At 41.7% G+C, this 14,260-nt stretch overlaps 1 protein-coding gene across 5 annotated transcripts in view; it reads left to right on the forward strand.

Annotated features, from left to right (window-relative positions):
- The window catches only part of MFAP5 (microfibril associated protein 5), a 137,611-nt gene that overhangs the window by 102,835 nt on the left and 20,516 nt on the right, over positions 1-14,260 (forward strand). For 4 of the 5 annotated variants that reach the window (XM_069243000.1, XM_069243003.1, XM_069242999.1 and 1 more), the window contains 3 exons: positions 1,038-1,070; positions 11,111-11,143; positions 14,179-14,208. In XM_069243000.1, coding sequence (XP_069099101.1) covers positions 1,038-1,070; positions 11,111-11,143; positions 14,179-14,208 — 96 coding nt within the window. The remainder of the gene's footprint in view (positions 1-1,037; positions 1,071-11,110; positions 11,144-14,178; positions 14,209-14,260) is intronic. The other variant, XM_069243001.1, reaches the window with a different exon arrangement.

Below are 14,260 nucleotides of genomic sequence, written 5' to 3' on the forward strand. Positions count from 1 at the left end.
CAGCAGGGTAATGCAGTATACTATCCTTGTGTTTGCTAGTCATTGAAACACCCATCTTTCGAGAGCTTCCTAGCAATGAGATCAGAGCATGCATCATCGGGACAATCTATGGGACCCAACAAATTCTGTCTTCTCTGTTCAGGATCTGAAACCAAAGAGGAGAGACACTTAGGCCCTCATTATGATCCGAGATCCGCGCTGGCGGCCAATAGAAGACCGCCAGCGTGACTACACCCCCCCCCCGCCGGCCGCATAATGTTTTCCCCACTGGGCCGGCCCAACTGGGAAAAGGGCTGTAACACTGACAGTGGCTCCAAATGGAGCCGCCTCCAATGTTGGTGTGCGGCGGGTGCAGCTGCACCCGTCGCACAGTTCACTGCCCGTAAACCGGGCAGTGACCTCGCGATGGGGCACTGCACAGGGGCCCCTGCACTGCTCATGCCAAGTGCATGGGCAGTGCAAGGGGCCCCAGGGGGCCCCTTAGCACCTCTTCCGCCAGCCTTTTTCTGGCAGGGGAACCCGCCAGGGAAAGGCTGGTGGCAGAAGAGATCATTATCCGCGGGGCAGCGCTGCTTGAAGGGCTGCCCTATTGGAAAATGATTCCCTCCACCGTCAGGATGCCTGTCTGCAGCAGCCTGGCAGTGGAGGAGGGCTGCCATAGACGGCCCTCACTGTGTGCATTATATGGCAGTTCAGACCGCCGTGCTGGTGGTGGTCTTTGCACCCGCTGCCGGCATGGCGGTCTGAACTGCCGGGGATCATAATGACCCCCTTAATGTGACCCTACTGTCAGATAAGTCTATGATACACTACCCTGTCTCAACTTGTTATATTAGCAGGCTGCTAATCTGTACAGCTATTGTTAGGTGCTATATTTTGTGCTTTGTAGCCGGCATTTATGAGCAGATGGCTGTGCATTGTGAGTCGCTCTCTCTTCCTGTGGGCGCTTTGTAGCTATATTGTTTTTTGCCACTGATTTTGATGAAATGTACTATTTTTCTATATTGATCAGTTGTTCCCCCACTTCTGTCTTCCAGTACCAGATGGTAGCTCGGCTTTGGATGCATCAGGTATGTTTCCCAGAAGACTTTTAACACCTACAAAAGCAATGGATGCAGACTCTTGAATTGATTATAACTTCTGGGAATCACTATAATTAGCTGCCCCTGACTACAAGGTCGATTTAGAGCTTGGAGATAGAGTTTACTCCATCTGGATGGCAGAGGACATTACCGCAGCCATTCTGAGGGACCTCTACCCACCAAATATATAGATGTACTCCAGCCCCATGGACATCTCTCTAGAATGACAGGAATCGCTTTCATGGCAGTACCTGTCAGTGTGGGAAAAGTTTGACAGGCTGTACCATCAGCTTGAAGGCTGGCAGTCAAACTTTCAAAAAGTTTCTTTTCCACAAAGTTCATTTTTGGAAACAAAAAACGAATGATTGCCACATCCTGGGAGTTTTTCCTGTCCCTGACAACCAGTTTTTTTTCTGGCGGTGACAGACAGGAAAAAAGGCATTACAATAACCAGCCTAAATAGGACAGATAGTGTGATGTCCTTCCTCTGATGAGCCCTACTCTACTGTGCCATTAATGGGATTATTCTGTTGACAGCTGACAAACACAGTGGGGGCTCCATAGACAGAATACTTAAGGTTCGCGTGTCACAAACAGAGGTGGGTAGGCCAAGGGTTTTGCATGTACCCTGTCACCAGATTCTAAGTCAGACCCTTCATTTTGTGCTCATGGAAGCCATTATAAAAGTAAACAAACTACATGCAACTCAGTCTTGATCATGCCTCAAAGAGGTAATCCAATCTGAAATCCAGTGTCATGACCCTACTGAATCTAATTACAAGAAACTCCAGCCATGTTCTACCCTAGTTGAGTCTCATCAGGAACTACAGTTAAAGTTTCCAAGAAACAACACTCCGAAACCCAACTCTCTCTGGCTTAAGGAGACACGTTTAATTATTTCTTAGTTTTATGATTTATTTATTTATGGGGTATTTTGCAAACCACAATCATTTACCTTAGATAGATATAGATCTTGGAAAATTGTATAATTATTCTGATCTAAAGTCAGGTTTCTGATTTATTTTGAAATCTCAAGGGATTCAAGGGGAGGGAGGTATTAAAAAAAAAAAGCCCCATAGGACCCTAGAAGACATTGTCACCATATTTTAAACTTAGGAACTTACATTAAAAGTTAGTTCGTGGAGTGCAAGGTTTAAATTGGGTCAGACTTTTTTTTTTAAAGATTCCATTGGTGCATATGGCTTTTGAAAAACATAAATCCATGCATAAGGTATGCCATTTTGAATGCAATGCACTTAGCTACTAATAACTAATATAGGGCACCATAAACATGATCAGATTATTTTAGCCTATAGAATGTGTGGGTTGTGGGATTTTTAATATGTTGTAGTTTTTCAAAGCTTGTCTTGGTTGGGCCTGAAGAGACAAAATTACCAAAATCCAAGCAAACCTGTTTAAAGTCATTGATAGTCATCACTCTCAGAGGAAGAACTGCAGAGGAATGAGTCTTCAAATCAAGTGAAACAGGAGGATTTTATCAATGCGGTTGTGTCGTGAGGACCTCTAGGACCTGCATTGGTCACCCCAGTTTTAGCTTGGTTTTACAGTTCGACATTTTATTCATTTTAGTAAGGCTGCTTTTTAGTGATGATGTTTACACGTTTTTACCAGCTTGCTTTTATTGTAGGAAAGCAAAAAAACATGCTGCTTGTTTAGTTAGCATTTGCATGACATATAATCAGTATTTTCTGTCCAAGGTTAAGGAACATGGTACATGATATGCTGGCTGGTGTTGCCCATTCAGGAGACAGCTTCTATCACCTAGACACGGCATTGCATCAGAACTGTGCTTCTAACATTGTATGGTTTATTATATAAACGGTGCACAGATCCAGGGAGGGCAGAGAGCATTCCAGCCATGGCTATCCTGGGCCACATGCTGAGTGACATGCACCTCGGCTGGCGCTGATCTACCAGCTTCCAAAGAGGATTGCCATCTACTTCACAGGCTGATTTCGAACACTATTTCAAGGTATGGTGCTAATCCCTTAGATCAGGTCAGGCAGAAGGGTACACACAATATCCTCTCAGCATAGACATATGGTTAGGTAGCAGCCTCTATCACAATTAGAATCACATACATCATGGTTGGATTGTTCGTCTTCTTTACCATGTTCGTAATGCTAATTAACATGATTTGTTTCATCTGCCTAATATATAGCAGCTCACTGTTTATATGCCAGATTGCGATTATTTCAATAAATGCATTGAAAACCTACCCCACATCTTCTTTTCTCACCTTCACATGCTAGAGTAATAGCACGAAAGGGTGCGATCTTTTCCACTGCTTCCCTGAGAAGTCGGAGTGTCATGTTCAGGTTGCCATATTCACGTTTTACCCCAGTGGGTTTGGAGGTTTGGGTGAGACACTGTAAATTAGCCAGGAGTTAGGCCAGCACTTACTAATTGCGTGGATAGACTCAGTCTGCCACACTTTGCCGTTCTGCCGTCCTAAAATGCAGTTCTGTTACCAAAGTAGGAACGGTATAACTGTGACATGCTTTTCTATGCTCAGATAGCAATCAAATATTTGAGCATCCAAGGAGGGAGAGATGAATGTTCTTGGATAGTGACCACTTTGAAATTGATGGAGAGGAAACATGGAAACATTTTTGCGAAAGAGATGACAATTGTCAGGGCAGGCAATCCCAATGAAGTCTATGGGAGGTGTCTTGCTTGTTCTGAAGGTTAAGATGGGTGAGCTGAGAGGTAGGGCATTCCTGCCCTTGGTTTTTATAGCTAAGACTATATTGAACAGTCTCATGGTTTGGCTACCACAATGTACTGTAAAATGTTGGGCCTGATTCACAAAAGTAACTTGACTTTTGAGTATGTTTATACTTTGGAGTAAGAGTATTACTTTTCAAATTCACAAACGTTGAGTGTAGACTTACTACGAAAGTGCAAGCTACATTACTGTACCCTCAGATTAATGTAATTGGCTTACGATCATGTGGTATGGGTTGTCCCTCCCTAAACACCTCCCTGACCCACACCAAACCCCTCCTACTCTTCCCTAGACCCTTACCCTCTTCTAAAAGTTTACCTCTTTTCCGACCCCCGTTATTGGCCTATTCTCTACTGACAGTCCAACTAATCACTCGTCAGATGATTTCAGAAGTGTCTACAAATCAGGAAACAGGGATCTCGATGGGTGAGCACACCAGTCATGGTACATTTGAAGGCACATAGATTACAATCTTTCCACTCTAATGCAGCATGTGCTGTTTCATGTAACACCTCAAAGACTTCCCTTGCAGGTTACTTCGGTCCAGAGGGAGGTCCAAGCTTCCAAAGATGAACACGACTAACGGAAAAACGGCCTACTCTCTAACTATATATGTTCCCCTGAATCAAAAATCTTCATTCCTAACCCCAAATGAGGCTTTCCTATTCATTGTTTGCCACGCAATTTAAATAATATACACACATACTGTGACCCATCAGAAAGAGGGACACATATAAAAGTATTTTTTTGTTGTCCTTGGTGAATGCAAAAGAGATGTTTTCAGCTTTGCATGATGGTCATGGAAATCATCCTCTATCATGCGTCAGAGGTTTCCTTGCAGAATTTCAAGACGGATACTGATGCAAACAGTGAGATAAGTTTTGGAGTATGGCACTGGTAGAGCACTACTTGCTATTGGGTGTGTCTGAGAATGTCAGTCCCACCAAGAAAGATCCTCCTTATGACAACTTCACACATTATACTTAAAGCATTACACAAAGATGGAGGGAGAATCTTTAAGCCCCTTGAATGTAACCAGATAGATGAGGTAGTGGCTAGATCTTTCAGTGTCACCCCCAGAAGCTGGAATTGAAGAAGGGATCTCCCCTGGGTCTGTATGTAGACAGCACATTCTGTCCTAGTTTGTACCATGCACAACTTTAAACAGGTGCTCCGGGTGCATACAGGGGTGGTGACCCTATTACAATTAATGTGCTGTCCTCATGGCAGCGGCAAACATGCGCTGCACTCCGTACAGTGCAATCAGTGAAATACAGATTAGCTGCTTACAATCCGCTCCGCGTGTCACCTGTACTTTAAAGAGAGAAGAAATCTGCCTTCAGGCAGGTGCAGGGAGTGACTGCATCCACCTGCAGTGGAATTTCTTGGGAAGGGGGGTCATCGGGAACCCCTTTCCTACCACCAGACGTCTACCTTAATGAGGCGCACTGACAGGTCAACACTTTTTTGTGGTGCACCGTCAGTGCTCCTTCTAGAGTACTGTTTGCTTCTATGCTGATGTTCATAATCCTGCATGCACCTTGTTACTGACCTATATAAACCAATTGCTCAAATATCCAATTGGTTTATATAAGAGAGAAGAAAGGCACATTTTTTCAAACACAAGGTAAGTGAGCCATGCTATTGAAGAACAGAGTAATTCCCAACTGAGAAAATCATACATTAAGAAGGGAATAATTTTACAGACCGTATTGCTGCCATATGCAATAGAATAAAAAAGAAAAACAACAGTGGGAGATCCTGTGATGGTTGTAGAGGATTACCCTTCAAATTCAAGCAGGTTATATGTGGAATAATAATGATTCCTGTGATTAGTGGCAGTTTCTTTCCAGAAAATAAGACAATATACCAATTGTTTGAGACTGAGGACCTCATTACGAGTCTGGGGATCCTACAACCGCCTGACTTGTGGTGGTGGTCGGACTGCCGCACACCAGGCAATTAGACTGCCTAATTATGACCTTGGATGTCAGACCTCCATATACAATTGAGAAAAAAGTGTTACAAAGGGTAGATATTTTTGTCTGTCTACAATTTAAAGTACAAACTCTTTAATCCATAATTCTGCAATACCATAAAAACATGAAACAATGAAAGAAGAGACCAATCAGGGCAATATGAAAAAAAAAAGAAAATTAAATAATAATACTGGTTAAAAAGTACCAAAAAATCCTTTTACAAATGAAAGCATCAAAAAATAGGAACAATCATCTACTGTGACTTAAAAACCTTTATTACAAAAGAACATACCGACCCTCAAAGAGCATACACCTCAAACACATTACAAACACTACAACCTTACATAGGAAACTTTATCAACATAAGTACAACCACTTTATCATCGTATGTCCAACCACTTTATCAACTTGAGAACAACTACTATTACAACTACCTAAACTACACAAGCTACACTATGTTACACCAAAATGCTAATTAAGATTAAACAAAACAAAAACTAGAAAATAGCAAAATCCATTACAGTAAACACATGTACCCACACCCTACCCTACCCCAACAACCGTAGAAAATACGTTAAAATAAGTTGTACCTTAAAACCTGAGCAGCAGCAGCAGTGAACCCTAACAGACTGGAACTAAAACTGCCAAACAATGATTTTAATAGAATTCAAATTAGAAATAGCAAACAAAAGACAATGTTAAGAAATGGATATAAATGTTTGAACAAATGTACAAAATATGGTAACATGTATATGCAGCATATACATTTAAAAATTATAATAATACACAATATAAAACAAAAGTACTAGTTATATTATCTATCTATCTATATATAAATATATATACATATATATAAATATATATATACATATATATATATATATATATATATATATATATATATATTTGTTATAAAAATATTTACATGCAGTTTGCTTCAGACACAACATTTATATGTGAAGAATGTAATATGTACCATGTACAAAATAAAAGAAAAAATGTATTTGACCCAAAAATGTATAATAAAAGTGACGGCACAAAACATTTAAACTCTGTGTAAAATGTAAATATTTGTATACAAAACCAAAAAGTAACACTGTTATTGTTTTATGTTATAAGAAATGTATATGAATGACATGAAAAAAGAATGTGTATTCAATAAATATTAAAAAGGTATTTATAAAATATTGTAAAATATTTTCATTGTCATTTATTTATCTATAAATCAATTACAATCAAGTACAATTTCTACTATAGTCACTTATCTAGCACAAATACAAACAAAACTCAAATACAACGCTAAACAAAACAAAAAGGATGTTTAATACACTTAAAACCTAACAATATACTTACTTAAAATACTTAGACAATAAAATCAATGGAACAATAAAGGAGGTACATATACTGTGCCCACTCAAAAGGAATTAACCTTTAACAGCTTGATACACACTAAAGCAGGAACATTTACTATGCCCATTCCAAACTAAACCATCTAGGGAAAGATGTGCGCCACTAAATGGGTCATACATACTAGCCCTACTCCAAACTAAACCATCTTGAAGAAGCTGTTGGAAAATAAAGGGGTCAAATGTCCTATTCACACTGTAATCGAAATAATCTTGGGAGAAAGTGATGGATTTAAAGGGATCAAATTAAGTATTCATACTCCAAACTAAAGCATCTTGGTGAAGGGGTTGGACATGAGACCAGCAAAATGTACTATTCCCACTCCAAACTAAACTATCTTGGAGAAGGTGGTGGTCACTAAATGGGTCCAATTTACTATTCCCACCCCAAACTAAATCATCTTGAGGAAGGTGTTGGACACTATAAGGGACGGATTTACCATTCTCATTCCAAACCAAACCATCCAGGAGAAGGTGTTGAAAATTGAAGGGTCACATTTACTATTCCAACATAAAAAAATCCGTAACACTACGACATCATTATAATATAAATTAAGTACAAATATATTTCATACACTAAAATACAATCCCAAATATCTTTCAAATAAAAAAAAACAATATACAAAAAAAGAAAAATATAAATATTTTAAATCTCAGTTGAACATGTATTTTGTTGAAATGTTCATTATTTACTTTATGAAATGACATAGACTATATTGAATTAAATTGTTTATACTAAAACAGAATGTAAATATAATAGACATTTGTATTAGCCTTGTAGTGGTGGTCAGGACCGCCTCTGCTGTGATCAGACAGCCAGGGTTTTGCCGTCTCCGCTGGGATCGGTGATCCTGACTGGTTGATGGCAGGTGCAGGTCGGAATCAGCCAGGGCGGCGCTGCATGCAGCACCGTCCTGCTGATTACAAATTGATTGTCCACCAGCTTTCTCATGGTGGTGACATGCCATGAAAAGGCCGGTGAAGAGCTGGTGGAAGGGGCCACAGCACCCTCAAAATGCTCACTGTCTGCTGTGCAGACAGTGAACATGTGAGGGTGCTGGTGGACCCTGCAGGCAATAGCATTGCCGCTGGCAACCTCGTTTTCCTCCAGTCAGCCTAGCGGCAAAGTCTTAATGGGTCAGGCGAGGTAGCCAGTGTGGTGGCATCCTCCCCACGGGAAGTTTGTTGGACGGGTCTTCCCATCCGCCGAACTAATAATGAGGCCCTTAATATTAAAGATCTATTTATGAGAGACAAGAAATAAATATCCAAAGAAATTCATAAAATTATGAAATTATATATATATTCATAAAATTATATACTAAATTTTGTTTGAAATATAAATGTATTTTTCTAAATTATAAAATTGCATTAACATTTTTTTCTTTAGGTTCACATTTCAAAATATAAAAAAATAATAAAGTATCTATTGGAAAATAAATCAGCTATACAATAAAACAAAAGCATTCACATCTATAACATGTAAAAAACTAGTTTTAAAATTACATTTTAAAATTAAAAACTTAAATTACTTTAAGAAAGCCTATGTTATTAAAATTATCCCCAACCTTTTCCCCTACAAACCAAACATCCTTATAATCCTTTAGAAATTGTAAAATACATTTTAAATACATTTCTACAACAATATAAAGAAGAAAACACCCTGCTACTAAAAATATTATATTGCCTTAGAAATTTTAATACACATTTTAAAACAATTTCTTGATCAATATATACAATAAAAATAATCTCAAATTAATTAGCAAATTTAAAATCAAAAATGTATTTTACATTCAAACACATACAACAAATAAAAACTATACTTGAAATGAACAAAAATATAATAAAAAATGATATTACTAACAACAGTATTTTTTACAACAATATATATAACAACAATGTCAAGCACATATCTACAAAATATCATTCTTACCTGCTATATTCCTTTTGATGATATCTCCTGTATTGCAATATTCTTGAGATGATATTCTAAGTTCACGGTATAAAAAAACTCGACATTTTATCCAAACACCCCAGACAGTATGGAAGAACTCTATCACTTGGCCACACCACCAATGCATAAGGGCATATTTACAAGAAAGCGACGCATCATAGATGACGTGCCACTCTTCTTGCGCCCCCACCTACCGGCACCTAACGACACCATGGTTGCGCTGTATTTACAATTCCGCACACCATGGCGGTCCTTAGCACAATAGCATCAAAATGTTTGACGCCATTGTGGCGCTTTGTGACCCTTGCGTCATAAATGTTGATGCTAGTGCAGCAAAGCACAGGGAGGCCCATTGAATATAATGGATGCATAATTTTAATGCCTGCGCTTAGCAGGCGTTCAAAATGATGGAAAAAATGGCGCAGTGAAATGTTGTAAATTTCACTGTGTCATTTTTTCAGGCCTCCCTGCGTTGGAACGTCCCCACCCTTGCATACATTATGCCTGATGCAGGCATAATGTGGCGCAAAGGGTGGCAAAGTGGCGCAATGCAAGCATGCTCGGCAGAAGAGCCACCTTAGCACTGCCTAAGCATAAATAAAAATACAATATAGCGGCGCTTAGGTGGCGCAAGTGACTTGTAAATATACCCCATAGATTGAAGACAACCCTACCAAATGTCACCATATAATGTATTTTTGTAACATATGCAATACAGGATAATCTCCATTTTGATAAGCTTGGATCGAGCCATTATCTAAGATATTGTAGGGTGTCCTCTAACTGGAAGAGATCACCTTTTCCCTATTTGTCAATGGTGAGCAATCTTCAAGGAGTGTGTCAAAAGTGATAGGCGTGGATCAGGCATGTCTAAGCTGTAAGTAACAGAAGATCTCATTCTGTATCAGACTGTATTCGCTTTTCAGTTGTTGTTTGCGGTTGTTCTGATTATGAGTTCGGCTGGGTGACAGGGTCATCAGTGTTTCATTTTTTAAAAAGAGACTCACTTTTTGTGTATGGTGAGCACCCAACTAAAGCATAGCAACGGCTAATCAAACTTTCTGTTCCTGCACTGGAACCAAGGTGGTGATGTCTTCTATGGAGGCACAGAGTTCACAACAGGGTCAGCAGCGGTTTCACTTTACGCGGGGAAAAAATCCTTAAGGATGGGGGACACAATGTCCTCCACCACGGTGACGGATAGCTGATTGCCTGCCCAGCGCTAAATCAGGCCTTTCATCTTTTCACATCAATAGACATCCCTAGCAGAGAGATCTCAGTGATGTCCCACTTAGGATATCCTGCCAGCTGGGATATCTCTGAGAGAATCTGCATTTACGTACTTGGGGCCTGATTTAAGAAACTTGGCACTGCACCCAGATACGGCGCACCACGGTGGTAGTTAGGGAACTAGCTTCATAATTGTTTACACTAGCTCGGAGATTTGAAGGATTAGCGTAAAAAAATATGACACTAATCCTGCCAAGCCCATTGAGGCCCATTTTAAACAATGGTGTGCCTCCTTTTAACGCCTGCTCTAAGTAGGCGTTAAAAGTGCCAGAAAAAAATGACCCAAAGAATTCCCTAGATTTCTTTGCGCCATTTTTTCGGCTCCCCTAACGAGGGAACAACCCCTTTGAATACATTATGCCTTGCGCAGGCATAATGTAGCGTAAAGGGTTACAAAGTGGTGCAATGCTTTCATTGTGCCAGTTTGTAAATTTGGCACAGTGATTTTGGCCTCGTCAGCCCACATTAACATAAAAAAGTGATGCTAATGTGGCGCAAGGAGGTGCTAGGGGCTCTTAAATCTGCCCCTTGGTGTCTGTGGTTGGGGTGCTGACTCAAAAGAAGAGAGCTCAGGTGCCAGTATTTGCTTTTGATGATGTTGTAGTATTTTTCAGTATCAATTAATTTATCATTGTATTTCAATATTTCAGTGCCAGATGGCGACTCTCCACCAGATGCACCTGGTAAGGGATGTTTTTCAGTTCTTACTTTTCTCTCTGTTTCTCTATGACACTTGAGGGTGCAGTGTGTATTTATGTGCCTGTCTCTGATTGCTGTCTCTATTTTTAGACAACGCATCTATCTGTCTGTCTGACTAGACTCCATCCCACATGTTTCCTTTGCTCACATTTGCTCATCCTAAGGTGTCTTTACGAATGCCAATATGTCTGCCTGTCCTGAAATATCTGGAGCTGTGCCTTTGTGTCTGGGATAGCTACAGCGGTGCCCAGATTTGGATTTCACATGTTATGGTGCCCAGTCACATGTTCATGTGTTGTTGGAATTGACATTATACCATCTTGGACCTGTGCGAACATCACACGGTGGCCCCCTTGTCCCTCTCTTTACTCTTGACAGACTCCTGTTTCCTCCTGAGGGGTTAGGCGATGAGAAGGGGGTGGGCATTACAGAAGGAACACTCATCCTGACACTGTCCTGGGCTACCATCCTAAAACTGACCTAGCGCTGCCATTTCTACCCCAGGGACTACGGGTAATGATGGTAGTGCCAGAGGACCAAAGGGGAAATCCAGGGGTATCAGTTGCTCCCCTAGGCAGCCTTATTGATGCCCATTGCTAGGCAGCATGTATCGATCTTTGTTGTCTTAAGCATTTCTGTCTATGGTGAACTGGAACAGTTTTTTAAAGCTGTATCTGCCTGCACTGTCTCAAGTCTGCTGTCTCTGAATGGAGCTTCATTTGTTTCAGTTACTTTTCCATTTTGGTGGATCTTTATGCAGTTTCCACCAAAGTGCCTTGATTTAAGCCTGTCTGGAAACCGATAATGAAGACTTAGGGGGTCATTATGAGTTTGGCCGACAGAAAAGGCCGTCTGCCAAACTCCTGCAGGGAGGTTGCCGCCAGTGCAGCCACCTTCCCGTGTGCCCCATTATGAGTTCCCGATGGGTCAGTGGGCAGGAACTGTGTTTCCACTCGCTGGCCCAGCGGGGAACAGCCTACAACATTGACACCGGCTCATAATTAGGCCGGCGGCAATGCTGCAATGCGTCAGGTGCAGCAGCACCCGTTGCAGTGTTCACTGTCTGCAGACGGGTCTGGCCATGGGGGCCCTTGCACTGCCTGTGCCAAGTGCATGGGAAGTGCAGGAGCCCCCCTGGGGCCCCCAGCATCTCTTCTCCGCCAGCCTTTACATGGTGGTGCTACCACCATGTAATGCTGGCGGAGAGGGGGGTCGTAGTCCCCACGGTTGCGCTGCATACATCGCTGCCCTTGCCGATTAGGACCACCAGCACCGCCAGTCCCTCCTGTGGAGGTAAACTGGTGGTGCTGGTGGTACGACCGTGGTGCAACCACTACGGTCATAATGTGGCAGTCAGACTCCGCCAAAGCAGTCGGACTACTGCTTTGGCGGTGGTCAGACCACTACTGCAATCCTGGCAGTCTCAAGACCGCCAGGGTCATAATGACCCTCTTAATTTAGCGTTGTGCCGTGGGAGATTTGCCTTTATGGTGTGCCTGAAACTGTGTATCAGGGAGCCAATACCTAGGTCTGTCTGAGTTGCCTAAGCTCTTCAACTGGGGGTGTCATCAGCTGTGTGTTTGGGTGTCTCAGACTCTACCTCCCATGTTTGCCCTACAGAAGGAGCATCTGTTGCTGTTCTTGTGTATCTTTCTTCTATTGTTGTTCCGGTAGGATTTCCACCATTTATTCAAACCAGAAATTAACAATCTTATCTTTAGGGTTTCAGGATAATGATACACTAAAAGCCCCACTTGTCCTTGGCTCAAACTAATATTCACACAGACCCAAATATGATGTATGCAGAACAGTGTTTGAATCATGCCTCTGAACATCATGCACCTCACTTGACATCACCCATCGTAATGTCCAACATTATTCCATTTATACACCCGAACAACCCCCAACTCTGCAATCCAAAAAAGTGGTGTGGACCCCTGAGCAAACCGGATTGTTTGCTGCCACATGAGGTGTGTGAAGTGCTAAACAAATGCCGCAGCACAGTACAGTAGTTCTGGAATGCGGTTGCCACCTCACCAGTTGTTTTTCTGCCAGACTGATACTTTCATGCCAAAACAGGTAGAAACGTTATGAGCCTCATTAAAATCTCAAGCCAGTATCCTCCCCTTTTAAATAAAAACTAAAAGTAACTTCTACACGATGGAAACACACCAACAGTCTTTTTACAGCTCTCAAAACTATTCATAATTATTTTGTACATTTATTCAGGCTAAATTGCCATGGAAAGACTACAGAAGATGTTTGCATCTCCCAACCATCCAGAACCTACCCCAACATGCCCGAGCCTAAAAAAACATAAATATGGCAGACATTTTCAGGAGTGGCTCGTGGGATGGAAAAGGAGCGGAATGCCATGTGGCAGGGGGCGGGGGGTTTGATACACGGCAAAAAAATAAATAATGTAATTTCAAAAAACGTACCTTTTTGAGCCGTGCCGCGCCTCTCCGCTCCCATCCACTCCTCGACTGGACTGCAGGCACAGGCTCCCAGCCTGCCCTGCGCCCTATCCTAAGGCTGCTTTCATGCTGCTGGCAGCATAAAAGCAGCCTTAGGATTGGACAGAGCGCCAGACTTAAAGCCTGCTGTCTCCAACCCAGTAACGCAGTGTCTGCATTGCTGGATTGGAGAGAGCCTAGTGCGCATGTGTTTGGCCAGCCCGAGACAGCTGGTAAACATACATGCGTACTGAAGGGGAGTGTGCCAGTCACAGCCCCGAGGCCCCACCCCTTTTACTATAAAATGAGAATAAATGTCATTTATTATCATTTTATAGTAAAAGTTGTGCAGCTGTTGCTGCTGGCGTGGAGCGACGCTCCTCCGCCCTAATGGAGGAGCCGCCAATGGACATTTTTCTCTGAGAAAGGTATTTACCTTACCCTAGAGAAGGTGGTCACTTTGACTGTAAAGATATATATTAAGCAGAATTGTCCTGGTGCATTCCAGAGATGTGGCAACCCTGTATCCAAGTCAACTAACTGACATCTGTTTTCTCCTACAGTGACAGTCGGCAATGATTCGCTTGCAGAAGGTACTCATTCACATCTGTGATCTCATATCACCACATGTACATCGTATACATC

Source organism: Pleurodeles waltl, chromosome 7 (assembly GCF_031143425.1).
Source record: "Pleurodeles waltl isolate 20211129_DDA chromosome 7, aPleWal1.hap1.20221129, whole genome shotgun sequence".
Lineage (NCBI taxonomy): Eukaryota > Metazoa > Chordata > Amphibia > Caudata > Salamandridae > Pleurodeles > Pleurodeles waltl.